This window comes from Castor canadensis, chromosome 17 (genome assembly GCF_047511655.1).
Source record: "Castor canadensis chromosome 17, mCasCan1.hap1v2, whole genome shotgun sequence".
In the NCBI taxonomy this organism is placed as follows: Eukaryota; Metazoa; Chordata; class Mammalia; order Rodentia; family Castoridae; genus Castor; species Castor canadensis.
This window is the reverse complement of record NC_133402.1, coordinates 55,311,901-55,325,264: the sequence shown is the minus strand read 5'-3', so window position 1 is coordinate 55,325,264 and position 13,364 is coordinate 55,311,901. Positions and strand designations below refer to the sequence as shown.

General features: G+C 52.7%; 1 protein-coding gene across 1 annotated transcript in view; it reads left to right on the top strand.

Moving 5' to 3' along the window:
• The window catches only part of Rab6b (RAB6B, member RAS oncogene family), a 59,108-nt gene that overhangs the window by 41,555 nt on the left and 4,189 nt on the right, over positions 1-13,364 (top strand). The window contains exons 3-7 of the mRNA XM_020165711.2: positions 4,459-4,512; positions 4,678-4,783; positions 6,193-6,304; positions 7,347-7,440; positions 10,767-10,833. Of these exons, the coding sequence (XP_020021300.1) occupies positions 4,459-4,512; positions 4,678-4,783; positions 6,193-6,304; positions 7,347-7,440; positions 10,767-10,833 (433 nt within the window). The remainder of the gene's footprint in view (positions 1-4,458; positions 4,513-4,677; positions 4,784-6,192; positions 6,305-7,346; positions 7,441-10,766; positions 10,834-13,364) is intronic.

Genomic DNA, 13,364 nt, shown 5'->3' with positions numbered 1-13,364 from the left:
TGTTAACTAACCGCCTAAGATCAAGCAAGCTCAACCCTTTCTGTCCTCTAGCTTCTCAACCAGAAACACTGCAGGTTTCTTGCCAACTTTTGGCCACCCCTCAACTGCACCCAGGACCTGCCCTCAGGTGAGCAGTCTTAAAAACAGGAACCTTGTGTCCAGGGCTGTCCCCGTCCTTTAGAAAATGAGACTCCCCTACTCCCACCAAGCTGTTTCCACAAATCTCCCATCATTCACTGTCCTCTTGCTGCCTTCTGGAAAATTAGTATTTAAGGACTCATTTAAGGACTTATATATTTGCCCATCCTCCCCACAAGAAATCAGTTAAAAGCACAGTCACCCTTAAAACCCCTCTACCCTGGTACTCTCCGTGTGCCAGGCGCAGCAGTTCTGCATGCATATCTTAGCTTCCACACAAAGTTGGTCTCTGCCCACAGGGCTTTTTCTAGCACACAGTAGACACTTAAGAATTAGGAAGTGATTGAGTATTAGTTATACTATCTTCCAAAAAGGAGCTGCCATGAGCACCTTCTCCCTGCAGATCTGACCTTTCCGAGAGAGACAGACTCCCTCTGGCAGCGGTGTGGAGCCAGCTGCTTGTGTCTTGTGTCTGGGAAACAGACAGTGCCCAGGAGCTAGAAAAGTTTTAGTAATGGACATCCCAGCCAACTTCCTCTTAAAGTTCTTTTTATTCTGTCCTTGGAGAGCCGACTCTATTTTTTCTGCACAAATGCAAATGATCTTACTCTTCAGTGGGCTGTACTGAGCTGTCATAGCCAGTGAACGCCACATTCTGTCAACAGGGAGCCAGACAGGATGTGGTCCCCAGGCCAACTCAGTGATGGCTTCAGGGCACATGACAGCTTCAGAAATGGACTTCAGGAAGCAAAGAGAGTCTGAATAGTCACAAACGGGAGCTTTGCAGTTCGGGAGACCTGGGTGCATGACCTTGGTTTTGAGCGAGCCTGGTTTTTTTTCCCCTGTAAACAGCTCCTTCTTATGACACCCTGCAGGTGGGTAATTATTGAGTTGAGACTTTGTGAAGATGGAACTCTTTCAGTTCCATCTGGTGTAACACTCAGTCCTGAGATGAGGTCCTTCCTTTCAACACCATCCTTCTGGGAAGTATCCGGTAAGCAGTCTCAGGTATCTACTAAGTCTGCTTAGCTTGGTGGTACTGGCAGTGCTCTCAGGGGTAAAACTGTTCAAATGTAGGATAAACCTAGTTGTCTCCCCCAGAAATAGTAACCCCTTCATTGTCTACCTGGTTTTTCATCACTTTTCACTGCTTGAAAATTGTTTATTTCTGGTATTTTTTCCAGAGGTTAGAATAGTTTGACATAAGTCATTATTGAAAGCAAAACTTAGGAATATGGCTTCGAGCAGAGTGGATGGCTCGCTTGCACCCAGAGATGACGCCTGTCCTTCCTTACCAGTCTACACAGCTGGGTGTGGGGAGGTCTGCAGTGGCTCAGTGGCCTGATGGGTAGAGAATGTGGCCAGAACAGGTATGAGAGAGTGGGAAATTCAGGGACCAGAGGCTGCTCTGATATAGCACCTTGGAATGGGGAATCAAAGGTGGGGGAGAGCTGGAGATGTCGAAAGTTGGTTTCTTTCAGCATTGGTTTCCTCTTTGCTGCCTCTTTGGTCAGCAAATCGAAATATGGTACATGGGGTGAATATGATCAAGGTACGTTGCATGTCTGTATAGAAATACCACAGTGAAACCCTTTGTACAATTAGTATATGCTGACAAAAAAGTGATTGTGGTGGGTATCCAGTAAATGGTGCTCATGATTACAGAGGTCACTGGGTTGAGCTTTTCTGGAGCTTGATCCATGGCACAATTCCTTGTCATATCATTCAGTGACTTCTCTGCCCTCCATGGAAGCAGAAGTGCCTGTGTGCACATGAAGATCAGTGGGGCTGTCATTGCTACAGTTTCCATCAATAACATCATTGTCACTATCCAGGCCTGACCTTTGAGGGTTTGACTCTCTGTGGGTCTTCGCTCTGTTAGTTAGGGTATAGTTAGGCTGTGTTAATAGAAACCCTAAATTACAGTGCCTTAAAGAAATGAAGGCACAAGTCTCTCGTACGGACTGGGTATAAGCCATCCAGTGCTGCTAGGATGGCTCCCCTGGGGCAGGGAATTGGACTTGTTGATCTGTCATCACTTCGCAGTCATCCCTAGCTGAATGGACCGTTCTGACTCCCGCTTGCCTGTCTGCATTCCGAGCAGTGGAAAAGAGAAGGGAGCAGCTGTGGGCCCACTTACCCCTAAGGGACCCATCTCGGAAAATGAGTGCATCACTTTCACATCCTTTGACCAGAACTCAACCACCCAAAGCAAAGGAAACAGGGCAATGTAGTCCTTCACTGGGGGCGGCCGTGCGTCCATCTACACATCTGGAATCCGATATGGGTAGGGCCAGCAGTCTCTGCCTGCAGTCTTGACCCCCTCTACTGCATGCCTGGGGAGCCTGGAGAGCATTGATGCGTTGAGAGATTTCTTCCTGCTCTGCACATTTCTTCTCAAGGATATGAGAAGACGAGGGTTGTCAGTCTGACTCCCAGCGCTCATCATTTCTGCTTTCTGGTGGCTGTGCCAGGGAGGGCAGTATACACAGCTGGGCCAGAAAGCACAAAGAGCCCAGGTTTCAGCACTGCCCCAACCCTGTTCTCCCCCCACTTGGCAAAGTCCGATTGGATTGGGTTGTGTCTGAGGTGTGTGCCTAGTGTGCGCATCCTCGGATCGCACATTCTAGACTGAGAACAACACTTGCATCTTTGCACTGAAGCAGGCACCCAGGAGGACGCGGCCATAGTCAGAGCTTTGTGGAGGGACTTGGGGGCGGGATGCATGCAGATGTGGGTATGCACCGTTGCAGCTAGCCAGGGTCCCTGGGAAATTAGGCCTTACCATTTGCTCAGCCTTCCCTCGGTTGTGTTTTCTTATAGTCAGAAGTCACTGCAATTGTCCACATGCTGAAACGTATTTCTTAAACTTTATTTTTGTTTCAAAGATTTTTTTCTAATTTCAGAACTATTATCTGTGTTTGTTTTGGTGGGACTGGGAATTGAACACAGGATCTTGCACTTGCTAGACAGTTGCTCTACCACTTCCCCACCACCAGCCCCTTTTGATTTTAGTTATTTGGGGGATAGGATCTTGCATTCATGTCCAAACTGGACCACGACCCTTTTATTTATACTTCCTGTATAGCTGGAGTGACAGGTGCACGCCACCACACCCAGCCATGAAATGGGATCTCACTAACTTTTTGCCTGCACTAGCCTTGAACTACAATTCTCCTGATCTCTGCCTCCTGAGTAGCTGGTATTACAGGCATGAGCCACTGGTGCCAGGCAGAACTATTATCTGTTCATGTAGAAAACAGAACAATGTGTAATGAAAGAAGCAAAAAATTACCCATAATGCCACCATCCGAACACTCTCTTCACTCCAATGTCTGAGAAAGTATGAAGGATGCTCATTTATCTACTTTAGTTTATCAGATTGGGGTCACATGACATGTGGTGTTTTATAGTGCCTTTTTTCACTCCATGACATTTCCCAAATCCTTAGATATTTTCCAAAACTGTGGTTTTTAATGGCTGCCCTGGATTCCAAGCACACCAGAGATCACACTGTAGCTGTGCATGTTTGGACTATGTCTGATTCTTTGTTATTAATTATGTAGCAGCAATACCTCCATTTCACACCCTCAGCATCTTAGCTCCTACTTACAGGCACTGGGTACAAGTGAGGACCAGAGAGGTCAAGTGGCCTGCCCAAAGCCACACAGCAAGTGAGTGCTGAGTCCTGCCTATCTTATTGCAAGACTGGCTACTTTTCCTAGGTACCAGGACAGAAGAGGCACAGGAGTGGCACAGGGGTGCTGGTGACACTTAGGTCCCAATTTATTGGCTTGAGAAGGAAAGAGCCATGGGGTCTCCCAACAAGACGTTGTTCTGTGTGGTCAACCTCCACCTGCGGCAGGCCGTACTGCTCTTTGCCCCCACACAGTGGTGAGGTCCTTACCCCACCCTCCTTGGGACAGTGGTGAACCCAGGCCTATGTTGTGGGGCTCTGGGGAGAGGCTTTGGGAGTCTAGAGGAGGCTGTGGGGAAGTAAGAGGGGGACCAGGGTGGGCACTGCAGCAGCCTTGCTCATGGGGAGGCCTCCTCTCTTCGCCCCATGCTCTCTTACCTCTTCTGGAAGTACTTTTCTCTTCCTCCACAAAGAGTGTTCCTCCCTAAAACCCTGTCCTCACCCAGAGTTAGCTCAAGCTCCCTTTCTCTAAGAGGGACACTGGGCAGGAATGGCAGAGCAGAGTCTGCACCACACATGGCATGAGTGTCCCCTCTTGCTGGTTGGGCCCTTCCTGGGACACTGAGCTTTTCTCCTTTGCCTGAGACCTTTCCTTCTGACTGTTCTGTGCTTTTCCCTAACAGGCCACCATCGGGATCGACTTCTTGTCAAAAACCATGTACTTGGAGGACCGTACGGTGAGTACCCGGTTTCAGAACTGGGAGGACAGGGTGGGCTCCTTGGGGTTATCCCCCAGGACCATGAGCAGGGTACCCTGAGAGCCTGTGAGGCTGACATGGTGTCCCCAGTCCCCTCTACAGGAGGATCACTGTCATGCTGGTCCCTCTTGCTGTCGTCTGCAGGTTCGACTGCAGCTCTGGGATACGGCCGGCCAGGAGAGGTTCCGCAGCCTGATCCCCAGCTACATCCGGGACTCCACGGTGGCTGTGGTGGTGTACGACATCACAAGTAAGTGAGATTGGCTCTCGGGGCATCTGGGACTCAGGAGCAACCCTGGCCAGGCTAGTGTGTATGTGTGTGTGTGGACACCTGTGTGCCAGCTCCCTGAATGCAGGAAGTCAGGCACTCTGAGTTGGGGTGGCGAGTTGCCTTGGAACACCAGTGGACTTTGCACTGTCCCTCACTCTCCCATGACAGCCACGGCTACAAAGGGCTAGGTTAGGCCTGATCAGAGCAGGCCATTAGATTGGGGGAAGCAGATGCTGAAGAAGCTGGACCTGCCCCAGGCCCTCTGGACCCTCATCCGGGCTGACATCTAGGTGTGAGTTAGGGTTGGAGATGATGTTGGTTCCTGAGCCAGCACAGACCCAATGGCTATGATTCATTAGCCCCTATCAGGGCTCCCTGGAGTCGGTACACTATGCACTGGCAGCCCTTCTCTCACACTGAGACTCTTCCGATCAAGGCCAGCACACCCTTGAAAGGACCACACAGCCTTGAGGAAGGCTCACAAGTCTGGAGTGGGGCTGATACAGAGCCTGAGCTGCATAGGCCAGAAGAGTGGATCACTTTTGATGTGGGAAGACACTGTAGGTGCTCTGAAATCACAAAGGAAGCACACATACCCGGCCTGCTGCCCCCACTCTGCCTGCTCTGTCTGCCTGTTTTCCTAATCATGGAACCCCCTTCTACACCAAGCATAGTGACAGCTGTAAGTGTCTGCTGGGCCTCAGGCACAAGGGAGATCAGTCTGTGGGAGACTAAGGCTTCTCAGCACAGGCTGTCCCCTTCCCCAGGTATATGGGCTGCTGATGGTGGGTACTGCCCCATGACTGCTTCTCTCTGCCAGGCCTGGTACCTTTTGAGGGAGGTGAAGCTGCCCAGAAATGGCCTGGCTTCTTCTGAATTTGAGTGCTCCTAGCTGCCCTGACACTTCAGAAAAGTCCAGGGGTGCCTTTCTGAAGCTTGACTCTTCCTTTCGGCATCCCCTCCAGTCTTTCCCATTCTACCCTGAGCTCCCCTTGGTGGGGGCCACTCTGCAGCCCCCTCTCCTACAGGCTGCTGCATCCTCCTACCCCTCTCAGCCAAGTCCAGTGCACTCATTTCTCACCTCCTGCTCTGAGCCCCAAATCAGGTCTCACTCCTGGGTGGCCTTGACAGACACTACTCCATGCAGAAATCAAGACAGTGACTTTACAGATGGGGTAACTCCAAAGCCCTAGAGAATAGCTGAGCAGGGGCTCTCCAGGGCTGCAGGGAGGGACCCAGTCCCTCTAGAAGGCCCCAGCCTGGCTAGTATGTGGGGACAGTGCTTCTGTCCCTCCCATGTACGTGAGGCCATAGTCTGCCTGTCTTGTTCCTGGTCTTCCTCTGAGGGCCCACCCTCACTCCACTTTATCCCTACTTTCTGCCTCCAGATCTGAACTCCTTCCAGCAGACCTCTAAGTGGATTGACGACGTCAGGACAGAGAGGGGCAGCGATGTGATCATCATGCTGGTGGGCAACAAGACAGACCTGGCTGACAAGAGGTAGGCCTGGGGCAGTGGCACGGGGACTGGCAAGGCAGACCGCCCTCGCTCCTCTATATCTGAGGCCTGGGATGCATGGGACTCTGTGCTTCTGACCTGTCCCCATCTTCCACCACCCTGTAAGGGCACTAAGCTATCTGCACGGAGCCCTGTGCACCTGTCCCTGCCCAGTGGTGCATGGTCTGGGCCCCTCCGTGGTCACAGCATAGCCCCTGATGTGGCAGTCCCCTGGCCTGGGAGCCTCTGCTTATGCTGTTTGTGTCTGCCCCTGTGAAACACCTGCACCAGCATGTGTCAGGGGAAGTGAGCACCCTGTTCCTTGGGTGTGAGCCCAAAGGACGTCTAGAACGGGAACTTCACCCCTGGTCCACACAGCCTGGTTTACAGCTGTGTCTAGCAGAGGCTTCTCCGCAGCTGCCCTCCAGCGCACAGGCCAACGCAGGATGTGCTTTGCCTACGTCTGTTCGCTCATCTCCTGTGGCTCTGACTTGGACAAATAAAACACTATGGCCCCTCCACTTGAGAAATAATTCGAATTAGAGCCTGCTTTACTAGAGTTCTGCCCCTGAGATAAGGAAAATGTGGTTTGATCCCAGCTCCTCTGCTAAGTAGCTTTGTGGCCATGAGGCAGTTACTTTTAACCTTGGCATTTGCCCTTGGTAAAGGTGGCTGGCTACTAATACCATGCAGAGAGGCACTGTGTGGCTGGAAGCTCTTTACAGATGTAGGCTCTTGTACAAGTGACTGCTAGGGAAGGCAGGTAGGGGACAGCCCTGCCCTGGGCCTGTTCCTTAGCTCAGAGAACACAACGGAAGGAGTAGGGAAAGAGGCTGAGGTCCTCCATGCCCTGGTATCCCTTTTGTCCTGGACAGACTGTGGTTGGTGCCCTAGGAGGGACCCCTGGACTCACCTGTCTTCAGGGCTGACCAAGGGGCCTGGCCTGCCTTGATGGTGGTCCCTGCTCATCTCAGGTTACTTTCTCCTCCTCTGCCAGGGGCTGCTCCTCTGAGGAGCTCATTTCCCCTCTCCCCCTCATTTCCAGGCAGATAACCATCGAGGAAGGGGAGCAACGCGCCAAAGAACTCAGTGTCATGTTTATTGAGACCAGTGCGAAAACGGGCTACAACGTGAAGCAGGTAGGACACACCTGCCACTGGCCCCGCACAGCACAGTCACAGAGGCCTGTCTGTGGGCTCTCGGCTGGGGCCCGCCTTGCCCTGAAGGGCTGGTGACTGGGCTGAGAACAGCTAACCAGAGCACCCACTAACCCTCACGGTGCAGGGAGCAGCTGGCAAGCATGTGAGAGGAAAGGAACACTCACCTTGGGGGTCATAAGAACACTGTCAGTCACCTGCCACCACAGCAGGGACCAAAGACCCCTGAAAGAGGCTTTCCAAGTGTCCAGCCCTGACTCCCAGGTGGCTCAGGGAAGCCATGGTTCCTACCATCTTACCTCACTTTGGAGGAAGATCCAATCAGCATCTTGGATTTGCCCGTGGCAAGTGCTTAGGACCATGGAAGGCAACTCAGGAGTGAGAGGCCACCATGGTGGGGGCAGAGCTCACAGGAGGGAGACGAGGTGGAGTGAGAGCCAGGCCTTGGAGCAGCCAGGCCTACCCTTGATCCACAGACCCCAGGTAGACCGTGGATGGAATTCAGCAGGTGAACAGAAGGGCTGAAGGAAAGCCCACCTCTGCTGTCACTGACCTCCGACTCACTGGTAACCATGCCCTTCCGCGGTGCCTGTAGGCAACCTAGGGCAACAATATTCATGCACCTCTGACTTTCTCACCGCGGAAACCACAGGGCTCTCCTTATTGCCTCGTAGCCTTGAGGGTATCCTGAACACGCACCGCAGTAGGCATTTCATCTACTGCTAGTTCTTGCTGTTTAATATGTTCACAAGGAAGCACAAATGTCACAGTGTCCCAAGTCTGTATCTTTAAATATTTTCAAGGTTTAATTCAGTACCAGATGGTTTCCTTTCTAAACCTATATAAATGATTTTACATATTAAAAGGGTCAGTAGATTTCACCAGACCTCAACGGGGGTCCTCGGCTCAGGCAAGGGTGAGGAGGACTTGGGAGGTGGCGAGGAGGGAGGCCTTCCAGGCAGGGGTGACAGTCAGAGCAGAGACCTGGCAGCAGGGTGACACTGGGGGAGAAGTATAGTTGATGTGGTATTTCTTCTGCCCTTCAACCCCAGCACTTCCTAGGACACTAAGTAAGCTGCCCGGGTACAGCAATGGTTCCCTCTGTGCAGAGTGTGCTGGCAGCAGCAGAGAAGGGTGACAGAGGAACAGGAAGGGCGGGGCACTATGGTGACATTAGGAAGACCCCAGAGCTCCAGAAACTCAGGCCCCATCCCATCCCAATTAGAGTGCCCTCAGAATAGCTGTTTACCCCACCCCTTTCCACCTCTGTGGCATCAGGTACAAGTCTGGATTGTTGGGGTGTCTCTGCCCTGGAAGTGCACAGAGGAGACTGGGCTGCTGTTCTTAGGGCCTGGTGACGTTACGGGAAGCAGAGAAGCAAAGTTGTCTGGGTCAGGGTGAAGCTGATGCCCCTGCCCCCCAGTGGAATGCCCTGGAACCCGGCAGGGGTTCAAGCAGGTGTTCAGTGTGGTCAGTTTGAACCCTAGAGGTTCCGAGGAGTCTCTGTACAAGGCAGACTCCGGCATGCTTAAGGTGATCACGTGCTCAGAGCCCTACTCCCGACCTAAGAGCAACCTGTCATGGCACTGTGTCCGTTAGCAGAGGCTGGGACCGTTTTTGATAAACAGGCAGACTGGGGCTACTTGGGGCAAGGCCGTGAAAGAAAGCTCACAAGGGATGTCCCAGGGCCTGCACACCCTGGCCTGCGACAGAGCCCTCTCCGCAGCCTGCCTTCAGGAGTCCCACACCTGCCGGGCCCACAAAGCCACTTTCTCACTTGGCTTTCACTGCCTTTAGCCTTGTCCTGAGGCTGGGTGCTCCCAGAGGGAGCCCAGGCACCAGCCTTCCGGGAGCGCTAGGCTCAGGACCATGACCTTGAATGAGACCCACCTTGTCCTCAGAGAGCTCCAGTGTGGAGGTTGTAAGCCCTGAGCCTGGCGCAGTCCTGTGATTGGCATCTGTCGAGTCGGGTACTATTATTCTGTAGAGCTGTTATATCCAGTTACCATAGACGAGGCAGTTTGTAAACAGAAGAAATTTCTTTCTGTCCATTCTGGAGGCTGGAAAGTCCAAGATCAAGGTGCTGGCAGATTTAGTGTCTGGTGAGAGCCCATCACCTCATGTGTGGCACCTGCAAATTATTTATTTACACGGAATGGACAAACAAGCTCTCTTAGGCCTCTTCCCCCAACTCCCCCTGGGGATGGAACTCCAGTCCTCACTCTTGCTAGGCAGACCTTTTTTCTTTTTGTTTATTGTTTTTGGATAGGGTCCTGCTTTTTTTTCCAGGGGCCAATCTCAGACCATGATCTGCCTACCTACACCTCCCACATAGCCTTCCCGGCTTATTGGTTGAGATGGGGTCTTGCTAACTTGTTTGCCTGGCTGGTCTCAAATCACTATCCTCCCAATCTCTGCCTCTCAAGTAGCTGGGATTACACACATGAAACACTACACCCAGCTTAGGCCGCTTTTGTAAGGGCATTCGTCTCATCTTTTGTAAGGCTCTGCCTTCATAACTAATCACTTCTTAACACTATCTCACTGGGAAATTAAGTTTTAATTTAAGAAATTAGGGTGAGGGGATGTCTCAAGTGGTAGAGAGACTGCCTGGCAAGCACAAGGCCCTGAGTTCAAACCCCAGTGCCGCAAAAAAAAGAAAAAGAATGTAGGGGCGACGCAAACATTCAGACCATAGCAGTTCAGAATCTTTTTCTGTCCTGTACTTCTGCCTTGTACATGTTACATCCAAGGTTTTGTCTCTGCCAGTGCCTCATCTACCATGCACACCCCTGCTACTCACCCCTACCCACCACACACTCACTCATGTAGACTCTCACACACACAAAACTGGCACCTGGTGTCCATCTGCCTCAATGCCTGTGTGCCCCAGCATTCCCTGAGGAAAGAGGCATTTGTCTCAAGAGCAGGACTAAGGTTGTTTTCCTCCATCCAGTCCCCCTGAGGGCAGTGGAAAGAGCCCACCTGCCAGCTGCTTCTGGGAGCCTCGACCATTTCTGCACCACATAGGTCCCTTGTAGCCACTGCACGACCCACACTTACCCTCCCAGTCCTGTGGGCAACCTGCTCAGCCGAGAAACCATGGCTTCCCCCCCTCCTTCTGCAAGCACATCAGAGCTCTGCCAGGGCCAACTCTGTGAGAAGCTCTGGAGACAGCAAAGAACTTGGGGTTCAGTCAACAGCGGACATGACAGTAACTGCAGAGGGTCAGGGAGAGCTTAGATATGTGGCAGGGAGTGGGCACAAGGCACAGGAGCAGACTCATCCTGCATCTCCCGTCTCTGCAGCTCTTCCGACGTGTGGCATCAGCCCTGCCCGGCATGGAAAATGTCCAGGAGAAAAGCAAAGAAGGGAGTATCCTTTTCCTTGGTGAGCGAGTCAAAGCATGCATCTGGGAAGCCACTGGTTCATGCGGTGTTTCAGTACAGCACGTGAACACTCGCCTGGCCTCCGCCTGGCCTGGTACACGGACAGGCTGAGCTCCATGGTCTTTGAGCCCCTGCCACCTCAAGCCACTGCATCCTCTTCTTCCACAGCAGTGAGGGGAGACCAGGGACATGTAGGCAGTAACAGTGCAGGCAGGCTGGGAAAAATGCTATCTCTGCCTTCTTCTCGACCTGTGTGTACAGGTTGAGTCCCCACCACAGGGAAGCTTCCATACACTGACAATGAGGTATCAATGTGCCTCCGTCTACACGAGACCACTCTCCCAACGGATGTCCCCTCCCATGTCCTACTGCTTCCTGTGTCCAGCCCTGCACAGCCCCCATCTTCCCACTACTCTGTGGAACAGGCCCACGCACCACCGGCATAGTCCAACCCAAAACCTGAGCTGACAGCTAGATACTGACATTGAGGTTCAGAGAGATCAGTCCACTTTAACCAGCATCACACAGCATGTAAATTATAGAGTTAGGATTCATACTCAGGCTTTCCTCCTCCATATCCAGCCCTAGGCCATCCTAGGGCACTGTCCCTCAAGAGGCATGTGGGAAGATGAGATGAAAAGTGCTTTGGTGGGTGAAGGCTTTCCTCGTACCTAGCCAGATGGCCCTACCCGAGTGAGGCGCTAAAGACTAGCTGGCATACCCAGCCTGTGTCCTGCAGAATGGGATGTATACCTACAGGCAGCTTCTCACCATCCTCCACTCACCCCTGTAGTTCCCCAAGGGTGGACACCACAACAGATCAGAGAATGACCCTGGGGAGGCAAAAGAATACCTGCAGGCTGAGGCGGCTCAAAACATAGGAAACAAATCGATCAGTATTGGAAACCAAAGAGGAGATGGTGTCATGGCTACGTTCATCTTTCCCCTCTGCCCATGCAGCCTGGCGTCAGGGCCCAGACTCCGGGAGGCACAGTCTGGCTTCTCCAGTCTACCTCAAGTTGCTCTCAGAGCAGACTGGAGTCCCAAGGAGCAGGTGGCTCAGCAGACCCCAGAGGACAAACAGTGGTTTGTGTGTTCCCATAGAATGAACGAGGGCCAGGGGAGTAGGTCTGAGGAGTGTCTCCTAGTTGTCAGTCACAGAAATGGGCTCATGCCTCAGGAGAAAGGTCCTCGGTGTCACCAGCCACGTGGTGCTCCTTTGAGGTACCAGGAACACACCGAAGGTCACCCGAAGAGCCAAGAGAAGAGCAGGACCAAATCAGAGGAGGCAAGATGCAGGTGGTCCCTGCTGCACGTGGCAGTGAGCGACAGGCTGCAGACAGCCTGCTGTCCATCCTGTCCTCTCCAAAAGCAAACCAGACTGGCCAGGGTGAGTGGTGATCGTTCAATTTGTGTTCTCCCACATGGGGGCTCCATGCCACTGTCAGGTCAGATGGGCTCCCAGCCAGGGTGACCAGTAGCTTGCCATCGTTTAGTATGGGTGACCTCTGGGCTCCTGGAGAGGAAGAGTTCTAAGTGATGTGTTCCTTTTCCCAGCTTTTGGGTTCCCCTGTATGGCAGGTGCAGCCCCACTCTCTCACACTGGCTAAGGCCTCTGATGAGGCAGGGCTGGAACAGAACCCCAAGGTCCTGGAAGGGATCACCACGTGGAGACAGCTTGGTTTCAGCAACTGGGTGGTGGGCCGGCACTTCTGTTTACTGACACTTCAAACCCTGGTGTTTGAAGCTGTGCGCTCTGGGGTCATATTTGGAACTGTGTTGAACATCACGAGCAATCACACAAAAGCACTACTTTGCAGTGATGTCTGCGACGTTCATACTTGGCCTTGCTTGGCTTAGGGCCTGGTGAGCGTGTGGGCTTGGATTTCTGACTGCTGCTCTCGGGTGTAGGTGAAAGACTGACTGCCACACTTCATCTTCATGCAGGACAGGAAGTCTGCCCCCAACCCAGGGCTCCCTAACAGCCCCCAGGCCCTGCTTTCCCAGTGTGGACGCTGAGGAACGGCAAAACAACAGAGCCACAAGCCCTCCCGTCTCCTGATTTCTGCCCAAATAGTAGGCCTCCGTGGCATGGCCCCTGGTCCCTTTCTGAGCCAGGCTGTCATAGGCACAGTAATGGGTGTGACTTGGACACTTCCTAAACTGGTCCTGAGGAGACAGGACAGTGATGGCCCAGACAGAGTACAGCATGCCCAATGCCTCCCAGCTGGTTAGCTGGCAGAGCTGGGATCAAATCCAAGTGTTTGTATCCTGCAGCCATTGTACTCTCCAAGAGAGCAATGGATTGCCTTGATGATGCCCCAGACACAGAACTGACTGTGCCGACAGTAGTCAGAGGCACTGGAATGGGGAAAGCAGTTTGTCCCAGCAGTTTGGGGCAAGATCGTAACAGGCTGTCTGGGTCCATCCATCACTATTCGAGGAGGCCCTGAATGTGGTCTGTGAGCCATTCTGGAGCCAGAGGGTGGAGGCAAGTATACTCTGCTACCCATAGGA